The sequence below is a fragment of the Diplotaxodon limnothrissa genome, linkage group LG20, assembly GCF_057381915.1.
Source record: "Diplotaxodon limnothrissa isolate DT_005_m linkage group LG20, D_limnothrissa_male_GT1.1, whole genome shotgun sequence".
Lineage (NCBI taxonomy): Eukaryota > Metazoa > Chordata > Actinopteri > Cichliformes > Cichlidae > Diplotaxodon > Diplotaxodon limnothrissa.
The window spans coordinates 20,944,242-20,962,520 of record NC_140615.1 but is presented as its reverse complement, the minus strand read 5'-3'; the positions used below and the strand labels follow the sequence as shown (position 1 = coordinate 20,962,520).

Here is an 18,279-nt window from a genome sequence, read left to right as displayed (position 1 = left end):
TCCATGTTTGTGATGTGGCTGGGCTGGATGTTTTTGTCGCCGATGTGTTTGCTGCAGTAGGAGCGGAAGATGGCCAGCTTTTCCTTATAATCCGCTGGAAGTTGCTGCGCTACCGTAGTCCTGGTCCGGATGGAAAAATGGCACCGTTTCATAAAACGAAAGCACCAAGACGGACCTCCTTGGAAATGTTCAATGTTCATCTCTTCAGCTAGTGAAACTGCTTTTAGCCAAATGGTGACCGTCGAAACGCTTCTCCCGCTCGCTCTTTGCTCGATGATCCACCGCTCGAGTCTTTCCTCCAACTCGAGCCACCTCGCCTTATGTCCGCGGAAACTCAGCTGCGTTTTCTTGACCTGCCGGAGCTTGTTTTCCAGCTTCCTCCATTTGCGAACCATCGATTCGTTAATCTTAAATTCTCTCGCCGCTGCTCGATTTCCATGTTCCTCCGCGTAGCTGATGGCCTTCAGTTTAAACTGTGCTTCGTAAGCGTGTCTCTTTGCCATTTTCAGGGTTGTTAAAACAACGATGTCCTGCATAATGCACATACCTGTTCTTTTATACAGGTATGTGCGATTGTCCCGGTATATACGATCAAGGCCCACACTTCACCCTTTAACGTTCTCATGGTGTTCTCTACTACGTCCTCCTTACAACACATAGGGCGCACCGCGCTATAGGGCGCGCCGCACTTTTTGAAGAAAATCTAAGACTTTTAAGTGCGCCTTATGGTCGTGAAAATACGGTAATTTGAATCATTTTGGATAAGGATAAGTGTAAGATAATGGGGAATTTCAGTTTTTACTTTATAATTTGTTTAGCATAAGATTTACAGTTAAATTGTATTTTTTCTTGCCTTATTTAATTTTTACGTACTGTTCCTTTAACATACGGTAACTGTGCACGGGGGGAGTGTTCGCGACGGGCAGTGTGGAGCTACGGGGGCTTTAACTAGCTGTGGAGAAAAGCAGTTTCTTACCGTGTTTGCAGTGTACTGGAACATTCAAATGGATCACTGTATTTCAAAACTGTGGAAATAAATGTTTGCCTGTTTGCTTTTCGACTACAAGCGGACTTTGTGGATTATGTTCAACTGCACTAAGACACGCGTACGGCCCGACTACCAGCTAGTGCTTCCGCGGTGATACAATGTAAAGAGTCTCTGCAAGAGACGTCTGAACCCTTACCTACTAATTGGAGGAAACTCATGAAACTAATTCATGAATGGATAAAATGAGAACAATGGTTTGACACCCACAAAGGTTAGATTCATTTATTTTTAGAATGAGTGAGCACAAAAACATTTGTCAGACAGGGGCACAAATATCATAATGCAATAACCTATAAATCATAATCAAGTCTTCAATCTGAACACAAACTAGATAAACTTCAAAGATTCTTCATCCTCCAGATGTTCTTCCTGCTGCTCGTTATCTGATGATATCTGGATGTGAGCAGCTCAGTGCTGGTGCTCAGGGGTTTCCAGGAGAGTAATGGGAGTAGGCTGTGAGCCACTTCACGGGGCAATCCCTAAAATCAAACACAATGTGATTCGCAAGCACAATGGAGTAACACTAACACCACCCACTCACTTTATGTTTGCCAGTAGGGATTTCTCAAACTCCCTTTTCTTTTCTATCGTCCCACTTTCTTTTTTTTTCTTTTGACTTAAATATATTTTTACACGCCTTTCCCTTAATACCTGCTCTATCTGTAGGATTTGGGATTGTTTAAGCCTTTCAAGATGGTTTACCGTCTAGTGTCTACCTCTAAGTACTTAAGTTTGTTTTCTCAGTTTTCTCTGCTTGTGCTCTGTACTGTGACGCAAGTTACAAAGTCTGGCCTGTCTAGGAAAGAAAGCTGTAGAAATGCCAACCATGCAAGCTAACAGACTTATCAACATCACAACTCTATCATTAAGTTGGAAGTGGTGTAGTACATGATGATCTTCAATCTCAAACATCAGCTGCTGTTGAACAGGTTAGATCTGCAGCAAAAGCTGCCAGTATCAATATTAGTTCTGTAATATTGAAAGCCCAGGAAGTTTCCTGGACAATTCCACATTTTGCTTCAAAGTCTAGGAAGTGGTCCAGAAAGACCACTTTCAAAGTCAAAGTGGTCTTCCTGTGTTTATCATCTGGTGTCCCCTTTTCTCTGTCTTCATGTCCGATGTGAATGTTCTTGGCTCCGTGTCAGTGTGTTTTACGTTGACCTTCATTTCCTGATTATTCGCACTTGTGTTCGTTATGTTTAGCTGTGTCGTTTTCCCCACCTGTCTGCACTTATCTATAAATCCTGACTTTGTGTAGGCAGGCCTGTCTTGGGTCTGTGTGATTATTTTGAATTCCTCACTATTGGGATTTTTTTATTGGTCTTTGCTTTTAACTCCATCAAATGCTTGATTTTGATCATGTCTGCTGGAGTCTTGCATTTTGGTCTTATCCTTACAGATCTCAACAGTTAGGACGTTTACTAAAGAATAGCTCTTTTTTTTTTTTAATTCCTCAGCAAAGCACAGAACAGAGGTCTGTAGTATAAAGCAAGATTTTGGATTATTCAGTAAATCCTAGGTGTTTTCACTTCTTATATCCACACATTAGGGCGGCACGGTGGTTAGCACTGTTGCCTCACAGCAAGAAGGTCCTGAGTTCAATTCCACCATCAGGCCGGGGTCTTTCTGTGTGGAGTTTGCATGTTCTCCCCGTGTTTGCGTGGGTTCTCTCCGGGTACTCCGGCTTCCTCCCACCGTCCAAAGACATGCAGCTTGTGGGGATAGGTTAATTGGATAATCCAAATTGCCACTAGGTGTGAATGTGAGTGTGAATGGTTGTCTGTCCCTATGTGTTAGCCCTGCGACAGACTGGCGACCTGTCCAGGGTGTACCCCGCCTTTCGCCCTATGACAGCTGGGATAGGCTCCAGCGCCCCCCGTGACCCTGAAAAAGGATAAGCGGAAGCGAATGGAATGGGAAATATCCACACATTGGTATAGTAACTTGTGTAGTAGACCAAACTTGCGTGATGGGATATCTACTCCTAGGGAAAGTTTGCAGCAGTACTGAATGTTTTCTACTTGTGAATAATCAGTGTAAAATATTTGAAATTGGCCTTTTAACTCTTGCCAGATAAAAGGGCAACAAGAATTGTTTTTTTAGGATCACTCGTAATGTTCTAGGACACAGATGAAATCTCCAGACCTGCACTGCAAACCTTCCTATCCTCTTCTTTTATATATGTGTTCACACTTACAGATGATTCATTAATGAAATGGATTTGATTAGCAGCACATGGCTGCTACTTAGTTTTTTATACGCTGCTTCTGGATTTTGGCTTAGTTTTTTTAATATATATATATATATATGTATCTATATAATTACATGGTGTAACATGTCATGTGTTCTTCATCTGCAGTTGTAATTATCATTTGAAGAACTGCTAATGACCCCCTGATTGTTATTATGTCCTGATGTGTTCAGGCTGTCCTTTCTCTTTACCATGTCTCTACACTGTTAAACAATGGGTTGAGTTACAAAGCTGACCACATAGCCTGATTGCTGATGTTGGGGTAAATGAAACAAGATAACAGAAAGTTATCAAGAGTTTGTTAATTTGCTTCCTATTGTACACTTCTGCTCTCCTGTGTGTTCGTGTTGAAGATTTTTATACCGCTGATACTTCTGACCCTTCCTCCTTTGGTACTCCATTTCATCGACTGTCCACACAGCTCCCTTTCCTCCCTCCACTCGCACAAAACACTTGTGAAGGCTGAGGTTGTGACGTACTGCATTCTGGAGAGAGGATACAGATACAAGGAAACAGTTCTATCAACATGGAAGCCATGCTATTAAAAACAGTACAGTATAGTGAGATGTTCTGGTTGGCACAGTTTTTTTCTATGTTAAACTGTGCCCAAATGTTCAGTTTATTACAATAAAAAGCACTTGTATTCTGTACACAAGTAGGCATCACAATTAATATTTCATCCAAATAGTACAAACCTTCCAGGTGGCAGTATTATGTCTGAAGTAGAAGAACATGGTAGTGAACCAGTTGTAAATCTCATTCAGAGTACGTTGTTTGTCTGGAGACTCCAGGATAGACTGCAACCAGTCACACACATGGAAGGGTAAGCAGTGGCAATATTTGGCAAATTAGTCATAAATAGCTACAGTTTGCAGATAAAACCTGATTCCTACTGTAAACCTTTGAGGAAGACTTACAAAGCCTTGAGCCACCCTTCATTTTATTTATATTTGGTAGGAAAATGGGAAATAGGTAAGACATTCAAAGCTCTTCTTTGGATGTTGGCTGCCTTTTGTTCATACAAAATATCATTTTAAGCCTGTCAAAGTGTGTTGCAACTATTGATGCAACTAAAGAAATGGAAACAAACAATGATTTTGTGACAGGCTACAAATAAAGTGCCTAAAGATACAATTTTAAAGCATGAAACCTTTTTTTCCAAGGTCTTTTGTAAAGTATCTGAATATGAGGGTAAGATGGCGCCGCCATTGCGTGCAATAGGTCGGCAGCCTTATGAAATTTCACCTAGTGGGACTAATAAAGGTATATCAAATCAAATCAAATGTTGCAGTGACTTGGAAAAAAACACACATCCAGAGAGTGTGTATAGAAGTGTATACTTTAGAACAGGGGTCGGCAATCTCAGTCCACGAGGGCCGGTGTCCCTGCAGGTTTTAGATCTCACCCTGGGTCAACACACCTGAATCACATGATTAGCTCATTACCAGGCCTCTGGAGAACTTCAAGACATGTTGAGAAGGTAATTTATCCATTTAAATAAGCTGTGATGGATCAAGGACACATCTAAAACCTGCAGGGACACCGGCCCTCGTGGACTGAGATTGGCGACCCCTGCTTTAGAGCCTTGAGAAATCAGGGACCAGTTCAGATCAGACCAACTTCACAAATGAAAATAAAACATTAGACAAACTCACCCATCTTATCAAGTATGCATAGGTGTAAGGAGGCCTGATGTTGTTGTATTTGTAACACTCAATACTGGGAACCAAATCTATAAAAGAACAGTGGGCGTTTCTCATCAGTTTGTCCCATCAAACACACTTCTTTGGATAATGTGCTTTTGAAACATATTTAGAGATAAAACACAACATGCAACAAATATACAGGTACTGCACATTTCAACTGTCAAATGTAATCATTTATATTAGCTAATAAGCTCTAATAGCATTTTATCTGAAAGAACATATGTTATGGTGAAAACGTAATGTGCATAAAATAGTAAAAAAGTCCATTTGTGTGTGAATCCTAGTGAATTTCACTGTTACCTGGGAGGAGATGATCAGAAGCAGTAGGTCTGTTGCCATGCTGGACCAGCTCTTCCAGATGTTTGGTGGCCCACTGTTGCACTCTGTCTCCACTGGTAACCTGAGGCTGCGGCAGGAACAGAGGAAGGCTGTATTGCCACTCAGAAGCTGCCTTCTGCATATAATGATGAAGGTGGATGTGAACAGACACAGCCATTTATTTTCTCTCCAGAAGAAAAATAAAGCAATATTTCAAGGAAATTCTTGTTTTTACTGTCTTAGCATGTAGACATACCGAGTCAGAGTATTTGTCCTCTGAGAGATGAAGTTGCATTGCAATGAGTTTCTGTTTTTCCAGAATGAGCTGAAAAAAGAGAATTCCCATATATCACTGGATTACTTCTATTTTTAGGAGTCTGGATAACCAGGTTCATGTGTCTACTCTTCATTGCTTCTGTGTTAAAATGCTTCGTCTCAGATTCATTTAGACTGATCTCATAATAACATAGTAAAATATAGAACATAACAGAAGACTTCACTATCAGAATGCTGGCTCACTTATGGTTCTAGAAGTTTCTAAAAGCAGAATAGGATGCAGAGCCCTCAGTTATCTAGCTGAAACTTCAACTTTAACTAAAATGTTCCTTTTAAGCTTATAGCTACTGCGAGATTGAGTAGGTTCGAAAGAAAAAGAAACTTGTATCTATTTTTGGACATATTTACACATGAGCATTCATACAGCATAGTGCTGCTGTAGCTTTGTTTCTCTGGGTTCTACCTGACTTTCCATGTACTGAACAATATCCTGCTGGACCCTCCATTGAGCAATACTTCTGTCACCATGTCCGTGTTCAGAATGAAGATGCCTAAAAGACAAATTGTCACAGGGTATATTCAGGGTTAATACAGGGTTTAAAAATATCCAGAGCTTCCTGCCCTTTGTAAAAAGGCCTCAAAATCGAATAATTGGTTGTGTAAAGACAAAGAAATAAAACTAGACTTTTGAAAACACAAACTACGTGAAACCAAATTTATTGTAAATAAATTTCTATAAATTTCTATAAATATAAATTTAGAAGATTGAAATCGTCCTTTTTAAAACAATGCAAATATCCAGTAGAATATCCTGGAAAATAAAACCCACACGGTCCACAGTGGGCAACTCACTGTGGGGCCCCAGTAATGGCATGACATTTCAGGCCCAATGACCCCACCATGGGCAGCCCATGGTGTGGGCTGCCAACACTAAGCACATAGGGGCCTGTTGTGGGGCCCATGCAGACCTGCAGTGAGCCCATAGTATGCCAATGCCAATCAATGAATAAATCATTGACTGTTGTTGTGAATGGGTGCTATATAAGTTGAACTGAACTGAAATGGATTGAATTAATAAATGCTACTAGTTTTGTTGTGTCCAGAAATGAGGAAATAGCCTTTTCCAACCCTGCCACGCCACAGGGTTTTTTTTTTTGTTTTTTTTTTTGGGTTGTATGGAAGCCCCAAACGCAATTTCATTGTTCTTGACAATGACAATAAATAAATAAATACTAAATGTATTCATTGAATTAATGCACAGTTCTTACTTCAAGAAACTAGAGAAGTCTTCAAATACTGCTTCACAGCCAGGCCATCGGCAGAGCCCACTCATGAGCAGAACACTGGTCCCCTGTGGGATGCTGGAGGAAACAGAAATGTTTCAGTGATGTGAGTGTGACAGTCAAGAGTGTAAAAACATAACGCACCAAAACCAAGACTTCCAAACCATTTTCTGCCAATCTGACTTTTGATATGAAAAGTTTTCTAACCCGTATATTCAGGATTTATGCATTGCAATGCTATGTGTTGCATAAAATATGCTAACTGCAATATGCAGATACAAAGGACTGTTGTTTTCGGAGCAGGGTATGAGCCATTTTTTTCTTAAGCTGTCCTATAGGTAAAGAAATATGAGACAGAAATAAAAGTGAGACAGACAGAACTCAAAAATGATAGCTATAAACTGACGTCTTAATATGAGGTTCAAAAAATAATTCTTGTGGACCAACTTGTTCCAAGTACTAGCAAGGGTTAGGTATCAGCATAGCCAGCTGACAGGGTGTGATGAGCAATTAGAGACAACTAATTTACTAACAAGTCTATGAACCAAATTTAAATGAAAAAAAAATTAATCGTTATTAAAGCCCTGACTTTGGTGATCACCAAATAAATATATAATTAAGTTGTTTACCAGTTTGAAAGACGGAAAAGTAATCACAAGTCATTTAAGAAATGGACACTGAAAACCTACAAAATGAACACTTTTTCTTTATTCATGAACATCCAGGGATGATTTGCTTTTTACTTTTTCAATCTACTCTTTCAACTGTCCTAAAATGCTGTGAATATTTAAAAAATTACAAACTTTGTAGCCAGGGTTATAAAGATCGGCCATATCTATTGGAACTGAAAACAAAATAATATAAATTAGAATCATGATTATTGAAAAAATAGCTGTTACATAATGAGAGTTAAAGACCAGGCTCCACCCACTAAAATTAGATAAAAATTTACAACAACTCTTATGCTACATCTAAAACATGAAATATAATGTCAGTCACAAGAGATCACATGTTTGTCTTGGTGTAATATGAACCACCAGCTCAACTTACCTCCAGTCTTTGGGCTCATTTTCACCACAGCCAAGTGCTCATTTTAGTGAACCAAAAGTCTATTTTTTTAATGTGCTGGCTTTTCATCAACATACACTACCAGTCAGAAGTTTTAGAACACCCCAATTTTTCAGTTTTTATTGAAAATTATGCAGTTTAATGTCTCATTGCACTCTGAAATGAAAACATAGTACAAAAAAGCAATTACAGCCAAAATCAATTTATAGACCAAAATGTATTCTAAACTTTTGACTCATCAAAGTAGCACCTGATATAACAACTGAACACAGCCTTGGCATTCTTTCTACAATAGAAATCGAATATTCTCCCATATCTGTAGCAGAAGTTCCCATAAACGTGGACCTTGTAGGTTGCTTTGCTTTCACTCTTCTGTCCAGTTCATCCCAAACCAGCTCAATGGGGTTTAAGTCTGGAGACTGTGCTGGACTCCATGTTTTCAAGCTCACCACCTTGTTCTTTGTTCCTGAGGTAGTTCTGGCACAGCGTGGACTTATGTTTTGGTCATTATCTTGCTGTAGGATGAATCCCTGACCAACTAGGTGCATACCAGAGGGTCCTGCATGGTGCTGCACAATGCTGTGGTTTTGGTTCAGGGAGCCTCTCACTCTGTACAAGTCACCGACCCTGGATCCAGTAAAACAGCCCCAGACCATCATCTCACTGTGGACCCATCCTTTTACCTACTCAACGGTGTACAAAGATCCTGTGTGATGAACCGAAGATTTCAAATGTTGATCCATCAGTCCATAATACCTTCTTCCAGTCTTCAGTAGTCCAATGGTGGTGTTTCATGTCCCAGCCAAGCCTCTTTGTCTTATTCTGACGTCTGGCATTCTTGCTGCAACTCGTCCTGTCAAACCTGCAGCTCAAAGTCTTCTCTTCACAGCTGAAACTGAGACTTTCTTACTACGACCACTATTAAGCTGTGCTTGAAGCTGTTGTCCTGTCAGCCGCCTATCACACAGCTGAGAACTCTCAGCTCTCTCTGTTAACTTGTCTTCTGATTCAGTCGTGTCTTTGGGTCTGCAGACCTCTTCCTGTCAAAGTTTCTGAGCCTTTGGATGTTGAAGGAAACTGTACTCACTGACACCTTGACTTTGCAGTTTCTCTGTAGGACAGGCCGACATTTATAAGTGTTGTGATGGTCTGTCTCTCTTCCATTGTTAATCACCTTTTTCCTCACCATTTTTGCAGCATCACACTACTTTCTGCAGTACAATACTGTTCAACTGATGCTGACCAACACTTCTTTTATGCAGACAGAGGGGGTTGGAAGTAATCCAGAAAAGCTGGAACACCTGTAGGAATTAGTAGCACCAGCTTTCAAGGCTTGATCAAGCTCCATTTTTGCAGAAGAGCTTTAAATTGTTAATACATTTTGTGTTCCCTGAAAAAGACCTTTTGCATAATTCAGATGTTAATTTTTCAGTTTAGGGTAACCTTACTTTTTTTTTTTTTTTTTTTTTTTTTTTACCTCTGGCAGTTCACCAGCTTTGTATCATTTCAAACTATTCATTGTACTTGAATGACTTGAACTACAACAAATAACTGGAAAAATTGGGGTGTTCTAAAACCTTTGACAGGTAGTGTATGTGATTTTGATTTTATGATGTAAAATCATGCTACAACAGCTGCCGTAGGCTCCTGCTCCCTGTGACCCATAAACTGGATAAGCAGAAGAAGATGGATGGATAACAACAACTGTGCATGATTGCTGTGCAAGTGGTACCCCGCTCACTCTCAGACCTGGGGTATGAGATACTGTTGATTTGTCAAATAATGGGACAATTCCACAGCTTCTACAACCACCTTTAGCAGTAGTAACTTGCAGTAACTGAGTAATTGTTTTCTGTACGACTTTAACAGTCTCTCACATTATTATAGAAAATTGAGCTTATTCCCAGTTTTATTTATCTATGAACCCAGAATCAGTTAGTTAAACAATAGTCAAGTTGTAAAGACATAAAGGCCTAGATGACCTCTAATTTTTTATTTCTAAATTAAGACAAACTGAAGTTATTGTACTCGGACCTAGAAGTCTCCAGTCTTCCTGGAAGACAGCGAATCATCTTAGAGTTATTTTTGATCATGATATGCCTTTCGATATGAACACTAAACAAAGATCTAGAATCTTTGTTTAACAAAGCAGACAAAGTAAAACTAAAAAGCTGGTTCACACATTTGTTACTTCTAGGCTGGACTACTGTAGTTCCCTGTTATTAAAGCTCACTGAAAAACCTTTGATCTAAATTGCTGCAGAAAAAGTGCTGACAGGAACTAGAGAGAGCATACAGCAGGTAAAGTAAGTACTGAACACTTCACAAAATATTTTCTGAAGGTGCTGTTGAGATGACATTCTCACCAGATGTCAGTAACAACCATTCCAAAAACATGCAATGAAATAAAACCATATGTCAGTAGATGTCCATAAATGAAGACATATGTAATAATAAGAAATGAAACATGAGTATGAAACACAGTGAAATGTATTTAATACTTCATAGAAGAGCTTTTTTTTTCAAGAGTGATTTTGGGCCATTCTTCCACACCAACAGTCTTTAAATCCTGATGGTTACGTCTATGAGCTTTAGTTGTTTCCATTTGGATTCAGGTCAGGTGACTGACTGGGCCATTATAGCAGCTTTATTTTCTTTGGTTGAAACCAATTGACAGCTTCCTTGGCTGTGTGTTTGGGATCACTGTCTTGCTGAAATGTCCACCCTTGCTTCATCTTCATCATCCTGGTGGATCGCAGCAGATTTTTGTCAAGTTTACCTCTATATATTTTTCTTTGAATTATATGAAGTGTGCCAGTGCTAAATGCAGAAAAATAGCCCCACCCCATGATGTTCCCACAGCCAAGCTTCATTGTTAGTATGGTGTTTTTGGGGAGCTTTTCAGTGCGTTTTGACCTGCAGACATTGCATGTATTATTATTATTATTATTATTATTATTAAACAGTAGCAGTGACAGTCAGCAGTGGTGAGCATGCACACATGGCATACGGCCATGGCAGTTGAGTGCATTACTTATTGTTTTCTTTGAAACAATAGTACCTGCTGATTCTCTTGCACAACTCTGCTGATAACTCTTTTCACTCCTCTGTCTGAAATCTTGCAGGAAGCACTTGTTTGTGGCCAGTTTATGATGAATGATGTTCTTTTCACTCCTGAATTATGGCCCCACAGTGCTCACTTGAACCTTCAGTAGTTTAGAAATTCTTCAGTAGTCAGTGGTACATATGCTGCAACAATGTAGTTGTGAAGCTCATTGGTTTTACCCATCATGAGATGTTTCTTGTATGACACCTTGGTAATAAGACACCTTTTTATAGGCCATCATTTGGGGCCGAACCAGCGCTGATATAAATTTGTAGTGGCTCATTACTAATTACTCATAGATTTCAGCTGATGTCATTCCATACTGTTTTCTTCATGTGTTCAATACTTTTTTCTTTTTTGTCATTTCTCATTATTACACATAAGTTAATTTAATTACATCTATTGTTCAATTTGCATGTGTGGATTGGATGGATTGTTACCAACATCTGGTGAGAATTTTATGTCAATAGCACCTTAAGAAATATACTTACTTAGAAAATTGGTGAATTGTGTTCAATACTTGTTTTACACATTGTATGTTTCTTATACTGGCTTCTCTTCACTGGCTCTCTATTAAATCAAAAATCAAATTTAAAATCCTTCCTCCTTACATACAATAATAATCATGCCCCATCTTATCTTACAGTAGAGCATGCTGCTCTCAGACTGCAGGCTTACCTGTGTGTATTTAACAGTAGAATGGGAGCCTTCAGCTTCCAGGCCCCTCTTCTGTGGAACCAGCTCCCAATTTGGATTTAAGAGACAGACAGCCTCTCTGCTTTTAAGATTAGGCTTAAAAGTAGCTTTTTTGAAGCTTACAGTTAAGGCTGGATTAGGTAAATTTAGTCGCCTGCAGCTGGGGGACACTCACCTTTTTCCACTATACACCACTACTGCATGTCATGAAATTTTGTCTTCTTTTTCCCATCGTTGATTTCCTGACCTGTCTCTCTATGCTTCCCTGGTCTCTTTTCTTTCTCCTTACCCCAACTGGTTGCAGCAGATGGCTGCCTCTTCCTGAGCCTGCTCCTGCTAGAAATTTCTTCCTGTTAAAGGCGAATTTTTCTATCCCTTTATTGTAAAATACTACCCATGGGTAACTGTCGGATAGTTGGAGTTTTCTCTCTTAAATTGTAGGGTCTTTATTTTTACAGTCTAAAGCATCTTTGAGATTTGGCACAATGTAAATAAAATTGAACTGAACTGAATTAATTGTTACCCGTCATGAAGCCGGGCCTCAAGAGAGGTCTGCTTTTGAATGTCTCCCCTCCTCAAGGAGAGGAAATGATGGCTCGATGTGGGAGAAGAGCCCATGTGAGGTGAAGGTTCCTGAAGAATATGGCATGCATCCACCTCTTCCTTGCAAATGGAGACTGCTGCACTGCTTTCTGGATGCAGCAGGGGAAGAAAAGATTGATGTAGATTCTTGCCATACAAAGTGAAACCTAATACTATATGCTACTGGTGCTACACTACCTAACTGGTATATTACTATACTAAAAAAAATTCTTAAGACCTAAAATAGAGCACCAGCATCTTACACTCAGCAAATCATAGAATTAACACATGTGTCACAATGTCATAACAAGCACAGGAAAAAAAATCCTACACTTAATTTAAAAAATTAGCATATAACACTTGTAAACAAACAAACAGACAAAAATATCCTTAGTTTCAGTATTTCATATGTTGTTTTTTTGTTAAATATGGAGCTTATAAGTTCTGCATTTTTAATACATTCTGTATTTGTCTCTATAAGTTTATCTTTTACTTTAGAGAACGATTGTAAGACGATTTGCATGCATCAAATGCAAATCGTCTTCTCCTAAAGTAAAGCAAAAGACATTTAAATATCTGTATACCACGTCGTTGCCTGTAAGCGACTGGAGAAACGTGACGCAGAACTGATGGTCTCTGCTGCTTCTGTCTAATGCCTTCCATACTGCTCCAGCACTGGAAAGAAAAAAGTATTGATATTGTTTTGGCTGTAACATAATACAGTTTCCTTTTAATCGCTAGGCCTCATTCAAAAACATTTTTTATTTGTTTGGGGTTTTTTTTTCATTTTTTAGGAAGAAGTGATGTTTAACATTTGATAGTTTACTAACAAATATTTGTAACAAACTGTTTGCCATTTGTTTCTGTGAATTATAGCGAATGACTAATATCCTGCATACACTACAATGGGGCAAAAAAGTATTTAGTCAGCCACCGATTGTGCAAGTTCCCCCACCTAAAATGATGACAGAGGTCAGTAATTTGCACCAGAGGTACACTTCAACTGTGAGAGACAGAATGTGAAAAAAAAAAATCCATGAATCCACATGGTAGGATTTGTAAAGAATTTATTCGTAAATCAGGGTGGAAAATAAGTATTTGGTCAATAACAAAAATACAACTCAATACTTTGTAACATAACCTTTGTTGGCAATAACAGAGGTCAAACGTTTACTATAGGTCTTTACCAGGTTTGCACACACAGTAGCTGGTATTTTGGCCCATTCCTCCATGCAGATCTTCTCGAGAGCAGTGATGTTTTGGGGTTGTCGCCAAGCAACACGGACTTTCAACTCCCGCCACAGATTTTCTATGGGGTTGAGGTCTGGAGACTGGCTAGGCCACTCCAGGACTTTCAAATGCTTCTTACGGAGCCACTCCTTTGTTGCCCGGGCGGTGTGTTTTGGATCATTGTCATGTTGGAAGACCCAGCCTCGTTTCATCTTCAAAGTTCTCACTGATGGAAGGAGGTTTTTGGCTCAAAATCTCACAATACATGGCCCCATTCATTCTGTCCTTAACACGGATCAGTCGTCCTGTCCCCTTGGCAGAAAAGCAGCCCCATAGCATGATGTTTCCACCCCCATGCTTCACAGTAGGTATGGTGTTCTTGGGATGCAACTCAGTATTCTTCTTCCTCCAAACACGACGAGTTGAGTTTATACCAAAAAGTTCTACTTTGGTTTCATCTGACCACATGACATTCTCCCAATCCTCTGCTGTATCATCCATGTGCTCTCTGGCAAACTTCAGACGGGCCTGGACATGCACTGGCTTCAGCAGCGGGACACGTCTGGCACTGCGGGATTTGATTCCCTGCCGTTGTAGTGTGTTACTGATGGTGACCTTTGTTACTTTGGTCCCAGCTCTCTGCAGGTCATTCACCAGGTCCCCCCGTGTGGTTCTGGGATCTTTGCTCACCGTTCTCATGATCATTTTGACCCCACGGGATGAGATCTTGCGTGGAGCCCCAGATCGAGGGAGATTATCAGTGGTCTTGTATGTCTTCCATTTTCTGATGATTGCTCCCACAGTTGATTTTTTCACACCAAGCTGCTTGCCTATTGTAGATTCACTCTTCCCAGTCTGGTGCAGGTCTACAATACTTTTCCTGGTGTCCTTCGAAAGCTCTTTGGTCTTGGCCATGGCGGAGTTTGGAGTCTGACTGTTTGAGGCTGTGGACAGGTGTCTTTTATACAGATGATGAGTTCAAACAGGTGCCATTCATACAGGTAACGAGTGGGGGACAGAAAAGCTTCTTACAGAAGACGTTACAGGTCTGTGAGAGCCAGAGATTTTCCTTGTTTGAGGTGACCAAATACTTATTTTCCACCCTAATTTATGAATAAATTCTTTACAAATCCTACCATGTGAATTCATGGATTTTTTTTTCACATTCTAGCTCTCACAGTTGAAGTGTACCTCTGGTGCAAATTACTGACCTCTGTCATCATTTTAAGTGGGGGAACTTGCACAATCGGTGGCTGACTAAATACTTTTTTGCCCCACTGTATTTAGTCACATCACATAAAAAATGTAGTTAAATCCTCTTTTTTTTGTGTGTCATGTATCAGGATGAGTACATTCTGAGATATCATCATTTGTTCAATCAATACTCTTAAAATTGCAAATATAAATGTAAATGTTATATTTTTAATGAAAAATGAAATTCTCATTAGGTTTGCACCATTCTTTTCATATAGGGGTTTTAGGGTTATTCCAATGAATCCAAGCTCTGGAATTGGAATTGTCCAACTGGACAAATTTGGGATTTTACAGTAGAAATAATCACAGGTACAGACTAGTAAAATGTGTTTATTTTCATTGTTATTTTCTGTAATTTCCCTGACCAGCATGGAAGGGCAGTATGCAGCAGGGCGTGAAGTCTGCAACTAGATTAGGCCCAAGCACCCCTGTAGCCTCATCAGCTGATTTTAAATCATCAGTTTTTTGAGGTTTCCCTACTTTCCTTGATGACTGGGTGCCATCACTTTGCTTCATCTCATCTAACTAGACTCGCTGAACCTGATTTGTTGGATTGTGCTGCTGTTGGTGGCTTCTGGAATTATCTGAGAAATCATAGAGCTTCCTTTTTTGGTAATTTTACAAACTGTCTAAGAAGACAGTCTTTCAACTTTACTGACTGAAATTTGTGTGTATTATTATAAATGTTAGTTAGCACTACAGTGCTTAATAAATTCATTAGACCACCTGTCATAAAAACAAGAAAACACAAATAGTAATTTGTCAGAAATGAGTTTAAACTAAAAATTATTCTTATTTATTAGGCAAATAACAAACTCAACTCACAGTTTTAGATCCAAATTTGAGCCGGCACTCTGGACTTGCCTGAGATGTCAGAAATTAATCATACATGTGCATTAACATTTTTTCTGCTTTTTTCTGAAAGTTCATGCGACAATAATTTAAAAATAATTATGATAAAGAAACATATAACTTTTTAAAATAAACATTATCTAACATTATATCCAGTGTATACAGTTTAACCAACTACTACAGCTCCCAACTGGAACATAAAAAACGCAGATTTTTGATAATAATAAAACATCATTAAACTTTCTCTTGTTTATTTTAAGCTTATTTTCACAGACACTATAATAATAGATTTCATAAATCCTTCTTTCCAAAAAGCTTTGACGCTGTGCAGAATTTAAACACTGACACAAGACAAATCACATTTCCTAGTTTCAAAGTTTGAAATGTCATCTTTGTATTGTTTATGTTACGTAGGCTTTAAATGTTTAGTAACTGAAGTTACTGAAACAAGTTTATTCCAATTAAGTGATGTTATTTGTTACATACCTGACTTCCTGACACAGACATGGGTGGCTCTTCCATCTGTTTGATGCTATCAAGTTGGCGTTCGACTTTTTGTTGTCCAAATTTCATGTACTCATCAGAAGTCTCTGGCATTTCTTAAGACACAGAAGACACATTAATGCCTCACTAGAAAGACTTAGAAAACCACATTTTATCATGGAAGTTTTGTCATTTTCTCTACTCCATGAGGGTAGATTCAAACGCTACAAATAAGTAAAGTGTGTTACAAAATGTTCCTTTAATTTAATATATCTGGGAGACATACTGACATATAAACAAACTCTGGCTATTATCTGTAGAATTAACACATAATAACAGTGAAAGAAAACTGCAGCTCTGAACAAGTTTTAAATCACTGCACTCCCATTGTTAAATATTAGGTGTGGATTCTTTTCTTTAGTTGCAAGCATCCTAATAAGATGCTAAGAAGCTGGTTTTAGTTTAAATTGTTTGAGTGATCAAAGATTCAAAGTGCTTGGAACTTCTTCAGTACTCAAAGAACTCAAACCACCAAAGTTTTTTAATAGCTATGTAAAACACTATTTATTATTTAATCATTTTTAGAATGTGACATGATTCTAACGGCAGTCATATGACTTACACCATTCTGGCTTGGGCAATTCCCAGCTTAACAAGTTCTGCAACAAATGTTGGGGAACCAGGTCATATTAATGAAAATAGACTACTGGAATAAGAAACACTGACAAGGACAGAGAACATGGAATTGATGGAGTGCTACTATAAGGACTGTTCACAACAGGAGAGGTTACACGCAAAGCATATAGGAACTTTGGATGAGCAGAATACCAACGTCCACACTGATCAAGAAGCACGTGGAAGGTGAGTGCTATAACATCAACAAAGGAAATATAATATCAACACTAGAAATACAAAGACTACAGCAAAGTGGGAACAATACTGAGCAGTATGGCTGTTTGGTTGAAACAAGATCACTACACAACCAATGATAAGCCTTGCTCATCTCAATGAGAAAGTTCCTAGAGGACAGGAAATCAGCCAATTACACATCTATATACTCAGCTGGATCAGCAGCATCAGGAGACAGATGCCCATGATGTCAAAAGATGAGCACCATTTCCACAGAGGCAGGAGTCACCCCAAGCTAACAGGACCCACGTTTCAGACTGTGCAAAGGTGCCCTGGAGACTTTTTAGCACACAGCAGTGGGACAGGTCTGGACTGGGACAGAAAAATTGGCTCTGATATTTTTGGTGCAGGAGGCCTACAGCCGATTGTCCAGTTTAATATGTGCACATATTTGTGAAATTCTTCAAAGCAATAGTAAAGATGAGTAGCACAAGCAAAAATGTGAAATAGAAGAGAATAAGTAGGTCAAAGTAGCAAAACAGGCAGTAATGAAAATGAATGAATGAAGATTATGCTGCTCTCACCTCTAAATTTAACAAATCAAACTCCCAAACAAAGGGTTGCTCCTGTGTGTGGGCATTTTTACAAGCAGCCAGCTGAGCACATCCAGCAAGAGGATTACCTCAATGTGACTTCAACTTCCAGAGGGAAAGCCTCTGATGTCTGCCTGTGCTTATGCACCCCAAAGCAGTTCAGAATACCTTTGGAGTCTTTGTGTCAGATCTTGGAATGGGTTTAGGATAGGGAATTTACCTCAGAAGTTAGGTAGGTATTGTGTTGCAGCAGCCCATTAAATATAAAATACAAAAATGACACCTCGATAAATCAAAATATGATATGATACACTAAGAAGCTTAAATATCAAATTATTGTAGGAGCAGTGGGATGAGTTGGTAAAGAGTTCCTGTATCAGTCACTGACTTTGTTATATGAGGTCTTATATCTTTGACACTCAGCTAAAGAGAGGAGCAGAACTTTCAACTGAGTTGCATCCAACTGGCAGGCACAGCTGCCAGTCAGACCTGTAAAGTAGTGAGGTCTGACAGAGTCCCCTGTCCATACGGTCTTTAACTCTGACATTCAGAAGAATTTCACCTGTATCTCAGGCGAGTGTTGGAAGTCTGCAACTTCCTTGCTGGAGGAAGTACAACCTAAAGAATTGTGGGAAGCCACGTCAGTTAAACTGAAAAAGGTCACTGGGATAGGTAAGAAATTCCC

General features: G+C 39.2%; 1 protein-coding gene across 3 annotated transcripts; it reads right to left on the bottom strand.

Moving 5' to 3' along the window:
- Window positions 1-1,469: 1,469 nt before the first annotated feature.
- On the bottom strand, window positions 1,470-16,266 carry foxp3b (forkhead box P3b). 3 transcript variants are annotated; one of them, XM_085344784.1, is made up of 12 exons: window positions 16,156-16,266; window positions 15,643-15,681; window positions 12,918-13,008; window positions 12,275-12,443; window positions 6,868-6,960; window positions 6,063-6,150; window positions 5,580-5,648; window positions 5,306-5,459; window positions 4,955-5,031; window positions 3,995-4,096; window positions 3,663-3,784; window positions 1,470-1,527 (listed from the first exon to the last, which is right to left on the bottom strand). In XM_085344784.1, exons 1-12 carry the CDS (start codon window positions 16,264-16,266, stop codon window positions 1,470-1,472), a joined length of 1,173 nt encoding a protein of 390 aa, XP_085200910.1. The 3 variants fall into 3 exon arrangements, with proteins under 3 accessions (XP_085200910.1, XP_085200911.1, XP_085200912.1); XM_085344785.1 differs by lacking the exon at window positions 15,643-15,681; XM_085344786.1 differs by lacking the exons at window positions 15,643-15,681; window positions 16,156-16,266 and having other exon boundaries at window positions 12,275-12,452; window positions 12,918-12,999.
- Window positions 16,267-18,279: the final 2,013 nt, after the last annotated feature.